Raw genomic sequence first — 18,392 nt, 5'->3', positions numbered from 1 at the left:
ATACATAAAAAAGAAAAAGTAATACACAAGTTACAAAAAAAAATACAAAACACAATAAAACACTTTGCCTTAACCCAACAAACACCCATCGTCTACCTTTTTTTTTCCCGATACTATGAATTAATTTATCAATATGACAAAATAGTTCGGCAGTTTACTTTTTATATTTTAGTATAAAATTTCCAAAAACCTAAAGTTGAAAAAACTGAAAAACAAATGACATACAAAATAATTATTTAGAACATAAAACAAAAAAAAGTTAAGGCCAATAAAGTCATGTGCAAGACTCAAAAAGTGAATCATGATTAAAGGATCCCTCTAATTTTGCTATATGTCCTGAATATAAGGGTATCCAGAACCAAAATATATACTGTGTATGGGTACGTAAGTGCACTGTGAAATTTTCAATTTTCAGTGGACTAGTCTAGGCCAGGGGTGTCAAACTGCATTCCTCGAGGGCTGCAAACAGGTCATGTTTTCAGGATTTCCTTGTACTGCACAGGTGATAATTTAATCACCTACACAAATAATGAGTTGGTGATTAAATTATCACCGGTGCAGTACAAGGAAATCCTGAAAACATGACCTGTTTGCAGCCCTCGAGGAATGCAGTTTGACACCCCGGGTCTAGGCTATGCATTAGGTTGGTAATACCCACTTGGGAGCTGCTCACTCCTTTCACTTCACTGCGAGTCCTAGTAGGAGGAGATTTGACTTATTGCAGCACTTTACTTTCTCCCTGCTAAGATACAAAAGATGTAGAAACAGTACCTGAGACAGGACTATAGCTCAACATCATCTCTAACAAATCCAACATCATCAGGAAGAAGGAGAAGAATCGTGAAGATCACAGCCCACCAAAACCAAAGCTTTCGAAGGGTAAGTGTTTGCATGTATACAGTATGTGGATATCTAAGAGCACTATGAAAACTTTCACTGGAGTGGTCTATGCTGTTCGTTAGGTTATTCATATCCACTTGCATACTTCTCACTCCTTCTATTTCAGCATAAGGCATAGTAGGAGGAGATTTGAGTTATGGCAGCCCTTTACTTTCTCCCTGCTAAGATACAGATAATGTAGAAACGGTGACCGAGATCGGACTCAACTGTATTATAGGATTAAAGAAGAAGCATGAAGACCACAGCATGAAGACTGAGCTCTGAAGAGGACATTTTTCTATATCTACTGCATATGGGCATCTAAAAACGCTGTGAAATATTCAATTTTTTACTGGAATTTTCTATGCTATGCTTTAAGTTAGTCATTTCCACTTGCACGTTGCTGACTTCTTCCATTTGGATTTGTCTTATTGTAGCCCTTTACTTTCTCCCCGCTAAGGTACAAATAATGTAGAAACTGTGACCGAGACCGGACTACAGCTCAACTGTATCTGTAACAAATCATAAGGATGAATGACCTCGGGGAGATCAAAACATCCAACACCGTGGAGACACCATCACGTGTTTCTCAACGCAGTGATCCAGAACACTGCCCCCATCCCTTATGGGAAATATGCAAATGCATGTAGAAAAGCCGCGGAGACACCATCACGTGTTTCTCAATGCAAGCAATAAATAGCCAGGTCTTTCACCGGGAAGGAACAACCACAGGAAGGGCAGCATCCCAAAAGGAAAACCACCTATGTTTATAGTCCTTTTACCAGGCACTGCTCCTAATAGCAAGTTTCCTACTCCACACTGATGAGGGGCAAATACCCCGAAACAGCTGTCCGTGGATGGATACCATGTTTTGGCATAGGTGGTTTTCCTTTTTGGATGCTGCCCTTCCCGTGGTTGTTCATTCCCGGTGAAAGACCTGGCTATTTATTGCTTGCGTTGAGAAACACGTGATGGTGTCTCAGCGGCTTTTCTACATGCATCTGTAACAAATCAGACATCTTTCAGGATGAAGAAGCATGAAGACCACAGCATGAAGACAGACTTTTGAAGGATAGTTTTTTTTATATAAACTGTATATGGGTATCTAAGAGCGCTGTGAAATTTTTTTGTTTCCAGTGGAGTGGTCTATACTTTGTTCCTGGTTCGTTATATTCACTTTCATGCTGCTCGTTCCTTTCATTTCAGTCTGAGGAATACTAGGAGATTTGACTTATTGCAGCCCTTTACTTTCTCCCCGCTAAGATACAGAGAATGTAGAATGTACAGCTCAACTATATCTGTAATAAGCCAGACAGCGTTCTGTTAGTGAATTAGTAAAAAGTAGAATATGAAGATTGAAGATCCTTCGAATGGGATGCCTTTGCATACATAATAATGGACATGGGTCTGTAAGAGATCTGTGAAATGTTGTTTTTTCACTGGAGATGTCCAAGTGTGAACCATGAAGCAGTATTTTAAGGGGTATGCACTCTGTGTAGACACAAAACAGGGACAAACAAGTAGCTAACAACACTGTCATATTTGCACTATGATAATACTTTAGTCTACAACTAGTTGGTGAGTAGTTTTCACCCATTGCGGATATAAAAAATTGAAACTTTTGGTGAGAAAATGTCAAGTGGAAACGTAGTTTCCATTTCATCTTCTTCACTTGAAATAAACCTATGCAACCACAATATTCCACTAGAACCGTTTGCTGTTCTCGAACATTGAGTATTTTGCCATTTGCCCATTTTCCTAAAGACTGTCCAGTAGGCATTACATCACATGCAAAGAATCAGTTCGAAGAAACAAGGTCAGTTTGTCGTTGTTTCTCGCTCTGAAGCCCTCTTGGTTGATTCACTAGACATCGAGCTTATGTACTAGGCCGTTTCCATGTTCTTCTCCATGTTCTTCTTCAGGATATTGACAGCTCCAGGAATCTGTGTCTTCCTTAGCATTCTTATTAACGATGATGTGAGGTGGGAATTGATCTCCTAAAGAAATTAACATTTATTTACGATAGAGACAAAACATTGAAAAAGCTAAAAGAAATTAAAAAAAAATCAACTTCGACATTTACATCCAAACAGCACAAAGTAGTTTTGAGCTTTTTGTTGTCATTTCATAATCTTACTAATTTATATTCAATAATTGTAATCTTAGTAAATTTTGAACCAGAAATTGTAAAGATTTTATCTGTAGTTTCAGGTGACTTTTCGGAAAAGGCTATGATATGTGTGCAACACTAATTTTGGCTTTTCCAGGACTTGTAGGCTGCATTTTTCACCAGTTTCACCCTCAGCATGAATTATCATTAATTATTTCATACATGTACGTCAAAAGTTGTGTCCATGCGGGCTCGGATGCTGAGCCTACATCTATCGCTACATATGATGGCTAATTTAAACAGCCACCATGTGACTTTAACAGCCATGGATGGATCTGACAGCGGCATTTAACAAGCACCGGCAGCTGGGACGTTGATCCATGCTCTCATTGGCGCCAGTGACGCGATTTCGAGGCAATGATGGGTTGTCATGACAGCAGAGGGTCTGCTGATGATCCCTGTGCCTATCATTATAATCTTTCTGTGAAAAATAAAAAATACATGTATTCGGTACTGCTGTATTAGTAAAAGCCTGACTTATCAAAATATAAAGTAAATTAATCCGATCGATAAACGGCATAACGAGAATAAATTCAAAATGCCAGAATTATGTTTTTTGGCCGCCACAATAAACTGCAATAACAGGCCATCAAAACATCGTATCTACATCAAAATGGTATCAGTAAATAGTCAGGTCAGGGTCTAAAAAGATAAGCCATCACCCAGCCCCAGATCATGAAAAATTAAAATGTTACAAGTCTTGGAAAAAGACAACAAAAGCAAATTAAATTTTTGTAAAAAATTTCCCCAAAAATTGTCACCACTTTGTAACGCTTGATGACAGTCAAGGGACCTGATAGTTTCCTTTTAACTTTGCATTGATTTTATAAGTTTAATTCTGCTTTATGGCGTTATTTACTGTACATTATAATACACACCTGCAATTTTCAATATTTGCACTGCCTTCATTTTCCATATGAGAAGGTGAATGGTAACTGTTATTAACACGATAATAAACACCGCTAAAGCCAAGTATAGCGCCAGAGAAGTCCAGCTGGTGAAAACAGTTCCTGGGGAAAATAAGAGAGAGGATATCAAAGATACAGTACGTGGAAACTAATGATAGGAATGCCATATTGTACTTTAGGCAAATAGACACATATTCATATTTTACATTTAAAAAATTACAAAAAGTTAAATGGGCCAATGCAAAAGTATGAGCACCCTGCATGGTTAGTACCTAGCAGCACCCCCTTTTGAAACCATCACAAACTTTTTTGTAACCAGCCAAGAGTCTTTCAATTCTTGTTTGAGGGATTTTCACCCATTCTTCCTTGGAAAATTCTTCCAATTCTGTGAGATTCCTGGGCCGACTTGCATCCTCTGCTATTTTGAGGCCTAGCCACAGATTTTCAATGATCATGGGACTGTGAGGGCCATTGTAAAACCTTCAGCTTGTGCCTTTTGAGGTTGTCTATTGTGTGTTTAGGATCATTATCTATTTGTAGAAGCTATCCTCTTTTCATCTTCAGCTTTTTACAGATGGTGTTATGTTTGCATCTAGAAATGGTTGAAATTTCATTGAATCCATTCTTTCCCTTTACCTGTGAAATGTTCCCCCATTCCATTGGCTGCAACACAACCCCAAAGCATGACTGATCCACCCCCATGCTTAATGGGTGACAAGATGTTCTTCACCTGAAATTCTGTTCCTTTTTTCCCCCATGCATACCTTTGATCATTGGGGCCAAAGAGTTATATTTTAACCTCTTTGGTTCTCAGGACTTGTTTACAAAATGCATCAAGCTTATTTAGATGTTCCTTTGCATACTTCTGATACTGAATTTTATGGTGATGGTGCAGGAGAGGTTCTCTTCTGATGACTTTTTCATGAAGTGTATTTGTGCAGGTGCCTCTGAAAAGTAGAACAATGTACTACAACTCCAGAATCTTAAATCTTTCTGAAGGTCTTTTGCAGTCAAGTGGGGGTTCTGATTTGCCTCTCTAGCAATCCTACGAGCTGCTGTGACTAAAATTTAGATTGGTCTTCCAGGCCTTAACAGGAACAGTTGAGGTCAAGATAACTGCCATTTCTTAACTACATTTCAAACTGAGGAAAGGGCAACTTGAAAACACTTTGCTATCTTCCTATAGCCTTCTCCTGCTTTGTGGGCTTCCACCATTTTCATAGTCCTGGGCAGCTGCTTAGAAAAACCCATGGCTGCTGTTTTTTGGCACAAGGTTAGATGAGGCTGGGTTTTTATAAAGCTGGGAAATTTGCTTCACCTGGCCTTTCCTAACGATGGTAATGAGCTTGAGAAAGGATACTATATCTGAAACGTCACCATGCCAATGGGAAATAAGGTCCACTTTTTTCAATTTTTTGTGCTATGTTTCTTTTCTTACTATATTCTATGGAACCATTGAATTGTTGGTTTGAAAAGCTTTGCACGTTAACTGAGGTAGTTTTTTGGTGCTGTTCCAATTTTTTACTCTCTCTCTCATACATTATAAATATATATATATCTAATATATAAAGCTGAATGTGTGTGTGTATGTGTGTATGTGTGTATGTCCGAGATTGACATCTGTACCGTCGCAGCTACAGCCACAAAATTTTGCACAGTCACATGTCTGGACCCCGAGAGCGTCATAGGCTATGTTGTGAGGCAAAATTTTAACCCCGCGCTTTCCAATTCACCAAACAATTTTGCCCCTATCTACATAATGGGGAAAAAGTGAAAGGAAAAGTGTTGGAGGCGTCGCAGCTACAGCCACAAAATTTTGCAGTCACACGTCTGGACCCCGAGAGCGTCATAGGCTATGTTGTGAGGTGAAATTTTAACCTCGCGCTTTCCAATTCACCAAACAATTTTGCCCCTATCTACATAAGGAAAAGTGTTGGAGGCAAATTGAGATGTGAACAAGGGGGACTTAAAGAATGAGAGCGATGGAGCCAAAGAGTATATACCGTACAGTTGCTAAGGTGGGGCCCCGACATGGGATACTCACCACACACGGGGATATGAACACACACACAAAATGCGCCACACACTACCACGTGCTTGAACACATTACCCTCAGCACACATGTCACCACACATACACCAACCTCGCCACATAAAAGTCGAAACACAAAAGTCGCCGCTCAAAACTCGCCACGCGCAAAACTCACCACATGCAAAAACTAGGCTCACGCAAAACTCGCCACAAGTGCAAAACTCACCTCATGGAAAACTCGCCACACGCAAAACTTGCACACGCGGAAAAATTGCCACATGCACAAAAGTTGCAACACATGCAAAAGTTGCCTCACATAAAACTTGCACATACTCAAAAGGCACCATACATAAAACTCGCCACGCGCAAAACTCACCATGCGCAAAACTTGCTGCACACAACTTGCTACACTAACCTGTTGTTAGGGGTCGAGTTCCCGCTTCTGCACAGGGGGAATCTCGAGCCACTTCCGCTGCGGTCTCCCATTCTTGTCCAGCCGCAGTGGAGCCTGCTCAGCAAGGACGTCGGTCCCAGCGTCTTGCTCATTCTCACTCTGTTCTGAGAGTTAGTGCTGCTTCTCCAGTCTCTGCCATTAAAGTCAGTGCTGGTCAGCAGCGAGCGGACTTCTCTGGGACTAAGTCCTTGTCTGCATGTACTGAGCATGCCCAGCGTAAGGTCTCCCGTTGGAGATCGAGGGTCATGTGCTCAGGCTCTGCAGCACATTCCATTGGTCCTCTTGGCAGGTCCTAGAAGGGCAAAAGTGCTGTGGCCACTTCCTGTGCTGCTGCTATATAAACTGCGCATGACCGCACGGCCATGCGCTAGTATTGTCAAACAATTGCTAATGTGTGTATGTTGTGAGTGCAAGTCGTCCTTGGAAACCCCTACCCTATTGAATGTCTGTTCGCGGAAGGTGTATGGCTGCTACCTAGCGCCCGACTTATCCTACAGCACTAAACACACATCTCAGCGTCCTGTAGCTGTGCCTGCCAGTACGGCGCCATGCGCCTGCCTTGCGCTTTCCATACCCGAGTCTGGGTGGTTAGTGGCGTCCGTTAGTGCGGCATCGCTCGCACTCTTGTGCACTTATATTTCTTAAGGTTCTCTACACACCCAGTTGCGGTGTTACGCCAGCAAGGGTCTAATCGGGCTCCAATCCCTTCTGGGGTTAAGTCCGCTGACCACTTGCTCGCGCACTAGTGCGGTACTGCGGTCCTGTGAATTAACAGGATCGCTTTCTTCACGCTGGGTGAGGTTTAACCCACGCGTGTATCCTTTAGTGTACCGCCATATTGTCCGTCTTGCTAGCTGCAGGGTCTTTTACCTGCACGGTGGACCTCGGACTGCGAACGCACCTAGTTTCTTACCATCTATACTTGGTGCGTTCCGCCAGTCCTTAACACCTGTCACATGCAACTCGACACAAAAAGTTGCTACACACATGTCGCCACACAAAACTCATCTCACAAAAGTCGCTATATGTATGTCGCCACACGCAACTCAACACACAACTTGACAAACGAAACTCGCCCTAAAACACACACAAGTCTGGTATTATCCTTCAAAAATAAAAATCTGATTAATAAGCAGACAAACTACAAGAGCAACAAATGTACCATATAGGAAATACGGCAGCTGTCAGTCACATGACCTGTCTATTATGTGTATGTGTGAGCTAATATATACTGCCAGGGGGAGGGCTTGCTGTTGGCTGGGGATTTATCAGGCTGCCAATTTAGCTTACAAATACTGAGGTAAAAATACTGGGCAAATAACGTGTGAATGAGGTCTAATACAGGAGGAAAGGACATACAGATATATACTATATACAGGGGAGATGACACACATATATATATACACTATACACAGGGGAGATGACACAGGTATATACTATATACAGGGGAGATGACATATACTATACACAGGGGAGATGACACAGGTATATACTATATACAGGAGAGATGACACAGGTATATACTATATAGAGGAGGAGATGACATACAGGTATATACTATATACAGAAGGAGATGACACACAGGTATATACTATATACAGAAGCAGATGACCTACAGGTATATGCTATATACAGGAGATGACATACAGGTATATACTATATACAGGAGGAGACACAGATATATACTATATACAGGGGAGATGACACAGCAGGTATATACTATATACAGGGGAGATGACATACAGGTATATACTATATACAGGAGATGACATACAGGTGTATACTATTTATAAGGGAGATGACAAACATGTATATACTGAGGTGAAAATGAGGGGTGTGAGGTGAAAATGAAAAGGTGTGAGTGCAAACTGAGAGGAGTGAGGGAAAATAGTGGAGTGATCGGAAAATGACAGATGTGAGGTCGAAAAGACAAGTGTTAGGGGGGGAATGAGAGGAGTGAGGGAGAAACTGAGAGATGTGATTGGGAAAATGAGAGGCGTGATGGGAAAATAAGATGTGAGGTGCTTTAACTAACCACAGATATTTACTATGCCCAGGCAACACCGGGCTCTTCAGTATATATATATATATATATATATATACATATACACACACATACATATATAATATTGGCAGTATTTGCTTTGTGAAATAATAAGCGTTTTTTTTTTAGTGTTTGATATTATGTAAAAACATGCAAAGAAAATATATAGAGATGAGAGTGACACATTTCATATACAGTATGTTGGCTGCGCTGGGTAAAATTTTTCCACAGAGGAAGAGAAGAGATTCAAAGACTTCTTAATCACTGCGTCTGTAACTTCCGGAGAGTTAACTTGTCATTTCTGCTTACCACAAGCTGAGCTTCTAGAGAAAAGGTGTTTATTTTCAAGAACTGATCATTTTTGGGAACTTTGGGGGCAGCAATGATAGACTAAGTTTACGATCAAGATTTTTCAGCCCTTTGCAAATTTATTTGCAGGCCTAAACAATAAATTATTGCTATATATATATATAGTGAGGGATCGACTCTGTGATAGGTGCTGGTTCACACACAAGTGGTATATCACGTGGTATATTAAGAGTTTGAGCTCATAGACTATCAGTAGTAACAAAAATAACACAGGTTCTTCCAGGCAAACAAAGGTATCACAGAACAAAACAGAAAAATAACCAGTCCATATAACACACGACTCAGGCGTTCAATTTGAGTCTTTTCCTCTCAGACTCCAGCAGGGTGTGAGCAGCACATGCAAGGCTTCCTCACCTTGCAAAACACACAGACCAAGTGAGACAGCCACAGCTACCATAAATTAGACCATCAAAGACCTGGACTGGCGGTAAGTGAGCTGCTGATCCCACTCAGCTCTTTTAGCTGCTCGTAAAATCCAGACCCATATACGGGGCACATAAAAACACCTCTCAGCACTAAATATGCTGGAGCCTACTTCTCCGGATCCTACATCACTGAGACTTGGCATCTCGGGAACACATACCTCCCATCCATGACTTGTCAAGCTGCCTCCTTACAATATATATATATATGTATACACAATAAACATTAAATTCATATTTGTCCCAATTATACAGTAGGACTGAGCATACCCCTAGATGAAAAAAAATAATTAAGACACACTCCATAGCGCTTTCCTAAACACTATTTTCCTTACCACCCATCTCAGCATTGTAAGACCACCTCACATTACCCAAACACACCATAAACTCTAATCTTTAGCTTGAAGACAAGAACTGCAATCTTTAAAATTGTAATATACTCTATGTGATGCTATTCAGTCCATCTCCTTTGGCTCCTGCTCTTGATAGGTTTCTCCCTGACAGATCTGACAAGCAGGAGGCAGAGGAAGCTGTGTAAAGCTGCATCTTATAGACTACTATAAACTCTACATAACACTTTCAGATACTATAGACCGACAGTGTGAGTGATGGGAGTTTACACTGCAGCCAATCCTTGTATAGATTCCCTCACTGTATTTCTGTTTTCTTACTAAAGACAGAAATTATATTTTCAACTATCTGTTAAACATCTATAGAAACAAGAACTGCAGGGTGGGGAAGCATTAGAGATTTGTCAGATTGGCTTTGAACAGTTAAGGGGGATACAGAGGCTGACCTCTTGTCTTTGCAGTAGAGCATTTACTGAATTAGTGGTTAGAACAGAGACAGAGTTGCTCAAAATGAGGGGTGCAAAATATATACAGTAGATGCATCTGAACTGGGATAAAACATAATACACAATTGCTGAGCTCAACCTTTATGTTCAAATTAGCTGAAGTGTTAATTTAGCCCAATATATTTCAAGATATTCTGAACCTTTTTGAACAAAATGACAGTAAATATGAGTCTCAGTAGATGCAACATGACCAACGTGATTGGTTTCTTTTGGTTTATTCCCATTATTGTGTATAATTTTCTTATAAAAGCATCTATGCAAATTAGCTAAAAGTCAGCCTAACCTACCTTCTTATTATGTACACGGAGCCTCCTGAACGTCCTCAGACAGATTACGTTGGAGAATGTAAGGATTGGGTGGTTTAAACTCAAACGCCTGATCCCTAAGTTTGGAGAGGAAATAAGCCACTGCCCAATAATCCTAGCGGTGGCTCTTTCATAGAGAACACATTGTGTTCTGCCGTTATTGTGCATTATAGAGTCTGGTGAGATAGCCGTTGGCTGAACAATTGTTTGGCCAATACTGTAGCTACCTAATGTGCATGACCAAAGAATCGAAAATAGATCTTGAATGATCCATTGTCACATTTACCTTTGTTGCCTTCGACAAGTGGTGTGCCCGATTTACTCTCAGCTTTCTGGGTTGAAGACATGGAGGAGTAATTTCTGCTACGTTCTGTAATGGAGATTTGACTGTAGATAAGAAAACAAAGACTAACTACATATCTCTGAACGTTTCTGATAAGAATACAGTCATTTATTTTACATCAAATACTAGTGCAACTGGTTGACCGTAGCTCTGATTGCGGCAGAGTATGTTGCCCAATAAGTTTCTGAAACGTAGTCATAATATTGTGTAGAAAAGCATTATTTTTGCTCCAATAATTCAGTGTCCTATCTCTCGCTAATTTAATGGATAAAAATCGGCAAGAAGTTGGGGACAGTTAGAAATCCATATGATTCATTGGAGCAATATGGGTAGAATTCTGGCGTATATCAATTTGAAAAGTTGCGAAAACTTTCTCAACTTCAGGTTTCTCAAAAAGTTTGATACTTTTGGAGTTTTCATGCCAGTTTGGTGGTGGTGGGGCAGGTTTGGGTGTCATGCCACAGCTCATCTAATTCATGATGAGCTTTGGTCTTACTAACGCCAGAAATCTTACTCCAGTCTACTTCTTAGATGCTCCTAATTGCACCTCTTAATAAATCAGGAGCATCTGACTCCAAAAGGTGCCGAGAAAATCATAATGGTTAAAGAGTAGTCTGGGTTTTTTATTTTTTATTTCCCTAAGAACAGCAAACGGTAGAAAAAAAAATCATCATTCATCACAGCTCTGGTGGTCCTCACCGATTTTGCAGCGATGATGGCACCTCCATCATTCATGGGACTACTGCAGCCACTCACTGACATCAGAATGAATGTGCATCATCACTAAGGACAGTGATTAGCTGCAGTAATCACACGAATGATGGACATGTTGTCATGCAGAAGTGGCAAAGACCGCCAGAGCACGGGCATTGCCGGATGGAGTTATTTTACACCAATTGGTGCTCAAAGGCAACTTTCTCAAAATCCCAGAAATTTCGTTTACCAAATTCAGAAGTAATCTTACATGTTCCATATTCAAAATACGGTGATCAGAACTTATGATATTCACTCACCCTTCACCAGGCTTGTAGATTCCAGTTTCTTCATTAATAGGCGACCTAGGCGAACTCTCTTCACAATAATACTCATACACTGTGCTCTCCTTCTCTAGAAATGAATAGACATGATGAATATTGGAATTGTATCCATAATCATGGGTTTGATTATCAATAGTCAGACATAAAATGATCACATCACATGAACTGCTGTTTTTTTTTTTAAACATAAACATAGAAACGTTTCAGTTTACATCGTAAGTCTCAAATTGTCGCTAGAATAAGATTTCACACTTTTGGGGAAAATCAACCAATATTTCCTGTGTAACTTAAAGGGTTTTCCTACAATCAAAATACATTTTAATCAATAGATCCTTGAATGATATTCAATTCCACAAGTGAACATGTTAAAAAATAATGTTCCTGTGCTGAGAAAATCTTATAGATGTGCTCCTGCTGTGTACTGTGTAATGGCTGTGTCTGACCACGCAGAGCTGCTCCAGTTCATGGTCGGCACATACCACAGCTCCTGGCCAGGGGAGGAAACAAATAAGAGTATAAAGTCAATACAGTCGGGTATAGCAGCTCATTTTTTTTGTGAGATAAAACATTTCCTTGCCAGTTTAAAAACAAGTTTTACCAAACAGAAAGAATAAGCTGCTACCCCATGCTGTCCTGTCTGTATACTCTTTTGCTTCCTCCCCTGCCCAGGAGATGTGGTATGATTAGACCATGTTCCTGTACGGTCAGACACAGCTATTATATAGTACACAGCAGGTGCACATTTATAAGATTATCTCGGCACAGGAACATTTTATTTAAACATATCCAATTGTGGAATTTATTGATTAAAATGAGCTTTGTCTGTGGGAAAACCCCTTTAGGCTTAAATTTGTCTCATCGTTTTTTTCAAGAGATGAGACACAATTTCCATGGTTAAGCATGGAACCGTACTAAACTTCTCATATGCTAGAATAAGACTCTACTCTGTTAAGCAAAACTTTTCACTCCATCCTGATTGGGCAATTTTTCGTTTTCATGCTATTTTTTTTATCCCCTTCTTCCAAGAGTCTTTTTTTCTGCCAAAATATCTGTATGAGGATTTGTTTCCACAGTTGTACCTTGGAATAATACCATTCATATAATAGAAAAAAAATCCAAGTGGGGTGAAAAATAAAACTAAATTCCACCATTTTTGGGGATTTTACGATGTCCATTATGCTTATTATGATTAATAACTCTACAGGCCACTACAATTACAATGATACTGAACTTGTAAAGTTTTTTTTATTTTTTAAGTGGAAAAGAAAAGTTGGATATTTGTGAAAACCCAAAAAATTCATTTGTGTCTTCATTTGCAGAGACTCATACATTTTTATTTTTCTGTTAATGTAGCTATGCGAGTGATTGCATTTTTGCATAGTGAGCTGATGTTTTTATTGATACCATTTTGAAGAGCATTTCCTGCTTTGAACACTTTTTACTGCATTTTTTAAGGAATGTGTGGCAACTCTTACAGGAAGAGGCTGGCTGTTTAGTATGGGCTCTCCTTATATATCACACCTATTCTCAAAAAGCCCTCTCTTGACCCATCCTCTGTATCTAGCTATCGCCCTATATCACTTCTCCCCTATGCCTCCAAACTACTGGAACAACACGTCTACCTTGAACTGTCCTCCCATCTCTCTTCTTGCTCCCTCTGACCGCTTACATTCTGGCTTCCGGTCACACCACTCCACTGAAACTGCCCTAGCTAAGGTCACCAATGATCTATTAACCGTCAATATCAAGTGACACAACTCCTTCCTCCTCCTCCTCGACCTGTCGGCTGCCTTTGACACAGTTATTACTACAGACCCTATTACTACAGACCCTCTAATCCCTTGTCATCATAGACTTGGCCCTATCCTGGATCTCGTCATACCTAACTGACCGGACATTCAGCGTCTCCCACTCACACACACCACCTCCTCACCTCGCCCCCTATCTGTCGGAGTCCCACAAGGTTCAGTCCTTGGGCCCCTGCTCTTCTCCATTTACACCTTTGGCCTGGGACAGCTCATAGAATCTCACGGTTTTCTGTTAAGGTATATTACAAAGTTTCTTATATGTCTCGGATAGAGAATCATTCTATTATTAACTAATTGAATTGGCCACAAATTTCCCCCAAAATTTGTGTTCTAGTTCTGATTTGAATAATTGGAGGCTCAGTTTGCGCCAATACAGCAAGAAAGAGAATTTGGAGAGAACTGACAGCATAAGTGTTGGCCATCGATAAATCTGCCCCTTTCAGAGACGCACTAGGTGCTTCCATACTCTGCCTGCCCCTCAACCCCCGCCCAACAAGGTATATTTAGGGAATTCTGGTGTCCGCCTCTATAGAAACTATAATAGCTCCATTTTCTGTTTTCAATATTCTAAAATAGTAAAGGAAGAAACATTACCCGATCTCCTGAGTTGAGATTTCTTTTTACAGTCTGGCAACTTGACACATGAATTGCAACTTTTAGAATTACAGCCAAAGCCTTGTCTGCAGCGACACTCTTCTAATAGTTGGTCTGAATTTCGACAAGCAAGGGATTCTTCACCTGCAAATGAAAAAAACAACAATGTATATTTTAATTTCTCCAGTACTAGATGGATTTGCTGTTCAGGAATCTAAAATTACATGATAACGTTTGAGTGCCAGCCATAGCGGTGGCTCTCTTGGCTGACTCACCGTTTCTCCAAAGACAATATAGCTAAGAAGAAATGGCAGAATAGAATTTTTGAGGTTCTTTTTTTGTATCATGACCAGATTTTTAGTCCCCACTTAGGGAAGTTGTTCATCTGTTTGCTTTCTCCTCTCGCTGATGAATTGATTGGCTGTAGCCATCACTGGATGACCTTACATTAAGCGGAAGCGAGGAGACCACTGGGGCACACGCAGCCGTGCCAAAGGACAGCAGAGTTCCGGTAGGCGAGTACAAATTTTTCTTTTATTATTAGATGACCATGGGCCACTTTTTTAAAATAAAAGAAAATGGGTGGCCAAGATGTCAATAAATCAAACTCCACCATAGTAGTTTAAAATACCTAAAAATGCACATTGTGCCTGCACCTACATGCTAGGATATTCGTGTAGTTTAGAGGTAAGAAACATCAGACAAGGTACAGAAGACAAACATTTGGCAAGGTGACCATAGAGTCTTTGGCTATTTTATACTATTTGTGTACGCCTTCCCTGTTTATTAAAGGGGTTAGCCATCAGATTCTGAGGATTCGTTTGACCTCACATCAACAGAGAAGCTCTTGGTCTTACGCTCTGCTCTGTCATGCTGATTGACAGCTGGTTGTCCGCACTTAGGCAACTGAGATATCAGATCAGCAGAGCAGATCAGAAGAAGCTCCTCTGTTGATGTGACATCATGGACGAAAAAGAGTGGAGTGGTATATCCTGGGCACGGCTAAAGGTATCACGAATTTTGAGAATGTAACAAGTTTATTCATGGGTACATGCAATGCGTTTTGGAGTTGATTTGACTCCACTTTTTTGTACCTTCACTTGTTCACCACCCATCCAGTGTGAGCTCAGCGGTCAAAGCAGAAGCCTTCATTTGGATCTACTATTGTACATACTGTATCGCACACAACCCATCTAGGTGAGCGGTTCTCTGTCAGATCTCTTCCACTAAATAATAACAATATCAAACATGGAGCACATATTTCTTTCCCTCCTTAGGTGGGACATCAGGGGAAGATGCAAAATCACTGCCAGAAGTGGTCCGCAATGGCTCTGATCTGGCAGAGATCGTCACGGGGCAACACAGGCAGGTAGTTATCAACTACCAGTTTATATGTTCTTAGATCCATAGGTAAAGACAAGCAAAGTCCCCGATAACCATTTTAATGTTGGGTAATCACTTTACTGCTGGGATTGGCTGTTTCTGCATCAACTGTAGACTTTAAAGAAGAACATCACACTAATGAACCTCTGTTACTGGATCAATGATCTTCCTTCTTGGTTATTAGTAGTTGACATACAGAGGTCTGTATTAAGATCATGAAAACATTTGAAACTAATTATGCTTTTAAGATTGCCTGATTGGTTGTTATTGGGCTACAATTCTTTCGGTGTATATTACCAAAATGGTAGAATAATCGTCATATGTAGCAAAAATCAGTATAGAAAGTTTGGGTCCATGTCTGGAATTTCATACCCTGTTGACAGAAATGTTGGGTGAGATATGTTGAAAATGTTCCTCCTACTCCAGCTGGAGTCCAGTGGTTTGGAGGCATCAAACGAAGACACGTAATAGAATATATAGCTGCTCTTGAATGTCCAGGAATATGTGATGACAGTCCTACTGTGGAGGTTGGATGTACGTATTCTAATAAAAGAGATCAGAACAGTCACGCTCTTCCAGTCCAACACTCTTTTCAATCGTCCATGTCGTTGGGTGAATCAGACATTGGTGATTTTTTTTTTTTCTGAAAGGTTATTTTACGTCTATGACCAGCCGTACTTTTTCTGTTCTAACACAGACTGGTAAGAAAATTCCCCCACCCACTAATTCTGAATTACAGACCATCAAGCTTAGAATCGCTGCGCATGATTCCAGGTAAACAAATAGACTTGAGACTGTACCACAAATAGTTGGAAGTGAATGACGCGGCAGCAAAGTCACTCGAAAACCTCTAGAAAGTTATTATTAAAATGTATACAATAAAAAGTAGAAGTTTTCACATTTTACTGTCCCCTTTATAAAACGCATTATTTCCTAGTGGTTTACCACAAAGGAATGAGGTCAATGGTTTAGGCATATCATGTAAATTACCGCAATAATGTGCATATTACCTAGGCTCATACTATGCTCACTATATCATATGTGCAGGAGTATAACTATGGACCTCAAGATAATAGAGATGATGCATAGCAAAAGGTGGCCCTTTGCCCCCCCCCCCCCCCGAAATGTTTAAAGAGTAACCATCATTTAATTTTTTTAAATGTATATTTAAAATCAATGATGCATATGAAACTATTGATTTTTCTTTTCAAGGAGTTATTCTGCAATGACATTCTAAAATGTCACTGCATAGTAGTGCAGCTTCACATGCAGCTGAGGGAGCAGGGATCCGGTTGTCCGATACAGCAGAATTCTCAATAGAGAAGGCAGAGATGGTTTATTACCATCTCTGCCTTCTCGATTGCTGTAAACACAGCACTGAACAAGCACTGTGTATGCCGTAATAAGAAGCATGGATTACCCTTCATCCTACTTGCACAGTGGTCATGTGATCGTTGTTTATAGGGAGGGAGCAGGAGATGCTGGGTCAAAAGAGACCAAGACAGTTCTATTAGGAATCCAGTAAGCCGCATTTCCCCTGCAACTGGGGTAATATACCAGCACCAGTTACATGGGAAATATCATCTTATGTGGGGCGCAATGAAAAATAAAATGAATTGAAAAATAAAAAAAATGCATTATTCATGTTTCTAGAAATTGCCACTGGAAATGGATTTTTTTTTAGATGAGCTTCAATAACAACATGACTCAGTAAGTTTTTCTTAAAAAAATAAGATCCATAGACACTGGAGATTTCAGGTACGAATGCAGGTGAATTGCTAATAAGCTATGACAGAGACTGAAAATTGTGATAAATTCAAGTATTTCACAAATTTCCTTAGAGGGGTAATCAATCTTAAACATTTGTGGCATATCTACTGTCTATGTAAAAAATGTAGAGTAAATGCAACCAATGGGACCATCATTGGTCTTCACGATGACACGATGAGCCTTGAGGTCACATTCCAACTCTAAGCTTATTTGACTCTAACATTCTATTACTCTAACATTCTATGATTCTACGCTCTTCCTTGAGAATGGGTCTCCTTCACGTGTTGTCGGAATTCCCATACAAATGAGTAGGAATTCCAGGTACTTGTCCCCTGACAGCCGTATGCTTCAAGGAACCCATTCTTAAGGTTCATTCAGGTCAGATTGGTGAGATCCAATTCTACTATACATGTAAAAATTTACATTGAAATGTAAGATGGAAGCAAAATAACATTCAATTTATGGCAATGTAAATCTTGACATCTAGATGATACTTACTTTGTTCACATGGCTGGCAGCATAATGAACGTCCGTTCATGACCACCCTGTAATTATCCTCAGGGCATTTCTCAGCAGCACGTGTAGTAATGCCTTCCATGAGTATCACACACCACAGCGCCATCAATGAACCCATCCTCCAAGTAAGACCCATTTTCATGACTCAACGCACAGTTCAGAATCACTCACTGAATCACTGATGGAAGATATACGGCAAATGTCAGTCTTTTATACATCCTCACGGTGGGAGGAAGCTTTAAGAGTCAGACAAATTTCCTGTGTTCGCAAGGAGGAAGCCACAACAGAAAGGAGCTGAAAGCAGCAAGATGGCAAGCACAGAGAGTGACCAGAAGAGAGCCAAAGTATTGCCTCCCTTGAGAGTGAGCAAGAAAAGCCCCCATGGTATTGCCTGGCAGAGAGAATGACCATGTGAGTTGTGATACGTCAATGCACGGCCAGCAGCTAGAGCGGAGTTTGGTGGTCTGTAATGAGATTGCCTTCAAGCTGGAAAAGTGCATGGT

General features: G+C 40.3%; 1 protein-coding gene across 1 annotated transcript; it reads right to left on the bottom strand.

Annotated features, from left to right (window-relative positions):
* Window positions 1–614: 614 nt before the first annotated feature.
* LOC138651296 (uncharacterized) lies at window positions 615–18,054 on the bottom strand. The gene is made up of 6 exons (XM_069741385.1): window positions 17,872–18,054; window positions 14,221–14,364; window positions 11,795–11,888; window positions 10,725–10,825; window positions 3,928–4,059; window positions 615–2,876 (listed from the first exon to the last, which is right to left on the bottom strand). The coding sequence occupies exons 1-6, from the start codon at window positions 18,029–18,031 to the stop codon at window positions 2,743–2,745; spliced, it is 765 nt and encodes a 254-aa protein (XP_069597486.1). The 5' UTR covers window positions 18,032–18,054; the 3' UTR covers window positions 615–2,742.
* Between the last annotated feature and the right edge of the window lie 338 nt (window positions 18,055–18,392).

Source organism: Ranitomeya imitator, chromosome 10 (genome assembly GCF_032444005.1).
Source record: "Ranitomeya imitator isolate aRanImi1 chromosome 10, aRanImi1.pri, whole genome shotgun sequence".
In the NCBI taxonomy this organism is placed as follows: Eukaryota; Metazoa; Chordata; class Amphibia; order Anura; family Dendrobatidae; genus Ranitomeya; species Ranitomeya imitator.
The sequence above is the reverse complement of the archived record's forward strand: the minus strand, read 5'-3'. Positions and strand labels throughout refer to the sequence as shown.

What these genes read in the sequence shown, in the direction of transcription:
- LOC138651296 (XM_069741385.1), bottom strand. Translation starts at nt 18,031, where the DNA reads ATGAAAATGGGTCTTACTTGGAGGATGGGTTCATTGATGGCGCTGTGG. An exon ending in ACTTGTCGAAGGCAACAAAG is followed by an intron (nt 4,060 to 10,724) that starts GTAAATGTGACA and finishes TATTTTCCCCAG; the next exon opens with GAACTGTTTTCACCAGCTGG. An exon ending in GCAAATATTGAAAATTGCAG is followed by an intron (nt 2,877 to 3,927) that starts GTGTGTATTATA and finishes TAATTTCTTTAG; the next exon opens with GAGATCAATTCCCACCTCAC.